Here is a 4821-nt window from a genome sequence, read left to right as displayed (position 1 = left end):
GGGGGGGACACTGGGGCGGCACTGGGGGGTCACTGGGGACACACTGGGGGGGCACTGGGGCGACACTGTGGACACTGGGGGGGGCACTGGCGTGACACTGGGAGCACTGGTCTCGGGGTGATTATTCCGGGTCCCGCCGGTTGGGGAAGCGACACCCGCGAGCGGGACGGTGACACTGCCGTGCCCCCCCAGTGTCCCCAGGGGCGTTTGGGGACATCCGCATTTGGGGCTGAACCCCCTTTGTGTGTCCCCCTCCCCGCAGCAACCGCCGCTCTCTGATCATCTCCCCCCCCCTGAGCCCCCCGCCGATGTTCCCCTGCCCGGACAAGGCGCCCGAGGGGACACCGGGGTCCCCCGGGGGGGGTGGCAGCGCTGCCCTCGATGCCACCACCGCCAACGGGGACCTGGGGGCCGTGTCCCCCGGGCCGCCCCCCGCCTCGCCCGCCAGCGCGGGGTCCCTGGACACGGAGTCGGTGTCCAGCGAGGGCACCCCGGAGGGCGACCCCGGCCACGGCGAGGGGACAGCGGGGACAGCGTCGGTGTCCAGCGAGGAGACCCCAGAGCGCGACCCTGGCCACGGCGAGGGGACATCGGTGACAGTGTCGGTGTCCAGCGACGACACCCCGGAGTGCGACCCCCGCGCCGCGTCTGTGGGGACACCGGCGACACCCGACCCCTCCGGCCGGGGGGGTGACAGCGGGGCGCGGGGGGACCCCGAGGGCATCGCCACCTCCTTGGGGGGGCCCGAGGGCATCGCCACCTCCTTGGCGTCGCTGATTTTGTCCGAGGCCGTCGCCCGGGCCACCGGCACCGCGCCGCCGGAGCCGGGGACAGCCGCCGCCACCGCGGCCACCGGCGGGGAGGGCCGGATGTCCCCAAGGCCGGATGTCCCCCGCGATGTCGTGCGGGAGCCGGGACAGCCCGGCGGGGCCGGGGGACAGCGCGGGGACAGCGCGGAGGGGGCGGACGCGGAGCCGCGGGTGAGTGGAACTGGTGGGAGAAAGTTCTGGGTGACACCCCCGGGGGGGGATTCCCGGTTTTTGGGGGGGCACCCGGGAGGGACAAGGGGACATGGGGACATTGGGACACGGGGAGGGGGGTCCGGGGGACAGAGCCAGCCCTGTGAGACGCTGCTGCGGGGGGGGGGGGGGGGGGGGGGGGGGGCCCGGCCCTCCCCCCCCCCGGGGGGGGGCTCGTTTTGGGATCTTGTTTAAGGGGGTCGCGAGGTGTCGGTGACTCCCCCGTGTCTCTCCCAGGGCTGTCCCGGGACACCGGAGCAGGACACGAGCCAGGAAAAGAGCCGGGACACCCCACGCGGTGAATCCCCCACCCAGGACCCCCCCGAGCCCCTCAGCACCCCCTGAGCCCGCGGGAAACGGGGGCGTCTGCCCCAAATTCCTTCCTCGGGATGCGCTTCCCGACCCCCCCCTCCCTCCCTCTCTCGTCGGAAATAAAGGTGGGAAATTTCGACAAAACCCCCAAATCTCCGTCTGGGATCGGGGAGGGGTCCCCACCGGCGGGTTTAGGGTGACTGAAGGGTGCGGGGGGGGGGTTGTCCCGCTGTGTGTCCCCCCCCTCCAGCACACGGGACCCAGGGAAAAGGCGTCCCGCAAAAAAAAACCCCAAAACACCCCGATTTTCCCCTCCCGCGCCCCCAAATCCCCCCGTTTTTCCCCCCAAAAGCCCGTTCCCAGCCGCCAGCGAGGGGTTAACGGGGCGGGGGGAGGGAGGAGGATCCCCGGGGCCGCTCCTCGTTCCGGCCAAACTGGAAAGGTGAGGCAGGGAAAGGGCCACGCCCTCACCTGGGCAACGCCCTCACCTGCAACCGGCAGGTAAGGGCAGGAGGAGAGGGGGGGACGCGGATCCCGGGATGCGCCCCCTCCCCTGGAATTCCCGATTCCCCGGGGGGGGTTTGGAGCGGGTGGTTGCGGAGGGAACGGGATTGGGGCGAGGAGGCACCGCCGGGATCCCGCGGGGCGGGATTTTTTTGGGGGGGTGAAGCTGCAACGTCGGGGATGGGCCGCGCGTTTTCCAGCGGGATTTGGGGCGGGAAGGGAGGGAAAAGGCCGGATCCTGGCGCGGGGAGAGGCGGAAAAGCGGGAAATCCGCAGGAAAGCTGGAGGAGGGGGCGGGGGGGGGGGGAAACGGGAGGGAGCAAAAAGTGCTGATCCCGGGGGGAAGAAATGAGGGTGAGCGGCTCCTCCCGCCCTCCGTGCGCTGGGAATGGGAATGGGAAGGGGAAGGGGAATAGGAATGGGGATGGGGATGGGAAGGGGAATAGGAATGGGGATGGGAATGGGGATGGGGATGGGAAGGGGAATTGGGATGGGGATGGGAATGGGGATGGGAATGGGGATGGGAATGGGAGTGGGAATGGGAATGGGGATGGGAATGGGGGGCTGCCAAGCACCCTCCAAAATCCCTGTGGGGATGGTTTGTTTATCCCGCCCTCTACCCGTCGGGAATGGGAATGTGGGGCTGGGAAGGTGCCCTCCAACATCCCCAAAATCAACCCGCGGGGGTGGTCTGCTCATCCCATCCTCCATCCGCCTGGAATGCGAATGGGAAGGGGGGCGGGGTTGCATCCCCAATGCTCCTCGGAGGAGTTTTTGGGATCAGAGCGGTGGAACAGGGAGAGGTTTCCCTTGGGAACGGTTCCGGAGCCCAGGAACGAGGAAGAGGAGGGTTTTTCCACAACCCTGCTCTAAAAACGCGTGGGAATCCGTCGGGATCTGTCGGGATCCAGCCGGGAATGAGTCACCCCCCCCCGCTTCCCACCGGCCGCATCCCGGCCCGGCACCGCCGAACATCCCGTGGTTGGTTTTCCGTGCTGGGAAGCGCCGGATCCTTCCCGAATTATTTTTTGGCGAGTTCTTTTCCGCGATCCCGAGACGGGATCCATCGGGATCATCCCTCCCCCGGGATAGAGCCCGAGCAGCTCCGCTCCCGCGGCCGTGGATTCTTTGATGGAATTTGAGCCTTTCCCTCCGAGAAAATTCCGCTTAAACCCCTGGCGGGTCCCAGAATTCCCTTACGCGGGACCCAGGATTCCGTTTTCCGGGTGCCTTGAATCCCACATTCCCGGTTTTCGGGTGTTGTGGGCGCAGAACTGGTTTGTGTTTCCCACCCGGATGCTTCCCAAGAAACCCTCCCTGAGGCTCGGGGCAGCTCCCGTTCCGTCCATCGGCGCCTTTTCCTCTTTTTCCCTTAAATCCCGATTTTTTTACTTTTTGAGGGGGGGAAACTGGACCCGGTTTTGGCTCCGAAGCCAGCGGCTCCCAGAGCAGCGGCTGCTCCGCGGGAAGGTTGGGCTCGGCTTTGGGAAGGACCTGTGGCCTCCCCAGGCCCGGAGGAGCTTTGAATCAAAGCCGGGTTTAATAAGTCGGGCTTAAAGCAGAACTGGGTTTAAAGCAGAACTGGGTTTAATTCAAAGCTGGGTTTGAGGCAACCCTGGATTTAATGCAAAACTGTGTTTAAAGCAAAATCATCTTTAAAGCAAAGTGGATTTAAAGGAAGGCCGGGTTTAAAGCAAAATCGGGTTTGATTCAGAGCTTGGTTTAATGAAAGGCTTGGGTTTAATGAAAGCAAACTTGGGTTTAAAGTGAAAGGGGTTTAAAGCAAAATCAAGTTTAAAGAAAAGCCGGACTGAACATAACGCCGGGACTAAAGCAAAACCAGGTCGAAAGGAAAACTGGGTTGGAAAATAAAATCGGGTTTAATGAGAAGCTGGGTTTAAAAGAAAAACCGGGTTTAAAGCAAGGCCGCGTTTACGGCAAAACCGGGTTTAAAGTAAACAAATTAAAATTGAATTAAATCGAAACAAAGCGGGATTTTAAAAGCGGTTCTTAAAAAAACCGGTTTAAAGCAAAGCTGGTTTTAAAGCAAAGCTGGGTTTAAAGCAAAACTGGGTTTAAAGGAAAACTGGGTTTAAAGGGAACCCGGGTTTAAATTAAAACCAGGCTTACAGTAAAATTGCGTTTAAAGAAAAACTGGGTTCAAAGCAAAGCTGGGTTGAAGTAAAGCGGAGTTTAGCGAGCGGCGGAGCCCGAGCCGGGGGGATGGAGCTGCCAGGAGGGGGTAAAACCAACTTTTTTTGGAAAATTTGGGAATTCCTGCGCCTCCATTCGGCCCCGAATTCCCGTGGCCACACCCCCCCCCTCCCGCTCCTGGCCCCGGGCCGAGCTCCCGCCGCTCCATTTCCTCTTTTGTTCTTTAAAAATAAATAAACGATTAAATCTGATCCGCTCCCGACTCCGCTGAGTCACCGAGTCCCGCAATCCCCGAGGAGCGCAGGAGCCACCGCGGGCACCAGTTTTTGGGGGGGTCCCGGGGGGTCCCCGTCGGGCAGAGCCGAGGTGGGTCCGGCGACTCAACGTTCCGGCCGCGGCGTCGCCCCTCGGCCCCGGATTTGGGGCATTTTCGAGGCGTTTCGGGCAATCTGAAGCTCTCAAAGTTCGGGAGAGAAGCCGGTCGGGAGCTGGTTTTTCCCTGCCCCGGATTTGGGGCGATTTCGAGGCGTTTCGGGCAATCTGAAGCTCTCAAGAGTTTAGGAGCGAAGCCGGTCGGGGGCTGGTCCTTCCCCGCCCCGGCTCTCCCCGCTCAGCCCCACTAACACCAGTGCGTTACTGGTGCTGCCCCATCCCCCTCGCGCGGAGCCTTTCGGGCCGTTCCGTGGGGATTTATCCCTATTTTTGGCAGCTCTGACGGATCCCAGCCCCTCAACTGGAAGGAATGGAGGGAGCTCGTTCCCACCTGAGCGTAGGTGATGGAGAACTGAGTGGGAATTTATCCCTTTTATCCCTATTTTTGGCAGCTCTGACG

The 4821-nt window shown here is 62.7% G+C and overlaps 1 protein-coding gene across 1 annotated transcript; it reads left to right on the top strand.

Annotated features, from left to right (window-relative positions):
- Positions 1 to 248: 248 nt before the first annotated feature.
- Positions 249 to 980, top strand: LOC113981288 (bridging integrator 2-like; the record flags this gene model as incomplete). Its single annotated transcript, XM_027708605.1, has 1 exon — positions 249 to 980. A coding segment is annotated over one exon (732 nt), but the record flags the coding sequence as incomplete, so codon positions are not given.
- Between the last annotated feature and the right edge of the window lie 3841 nt (positions 981 to 4821).

The sequence above is a fragment of the Neopelma chrysocephalum genome, unplaced genomic scaffold (genome assembly GCF_003984885.1).
Source record: "Neopelma chrysocephalum unplaced genomic scaffold, ASM398488v2 Primary Assembly neopelma1_96402, whole genome shotgun sequence".
Lineage (NCBI taxonomy): Eukaryota > Metazoa > Chordata > Aves > Passeriformes > Pipridae > Neopelma > Neopelma chrysocephalum.
The sequence above is the reverse complement of the archived record's forward strand: the minus strand, read 5'-3'. Positions and strand labels throughout refer to the sequence as shown.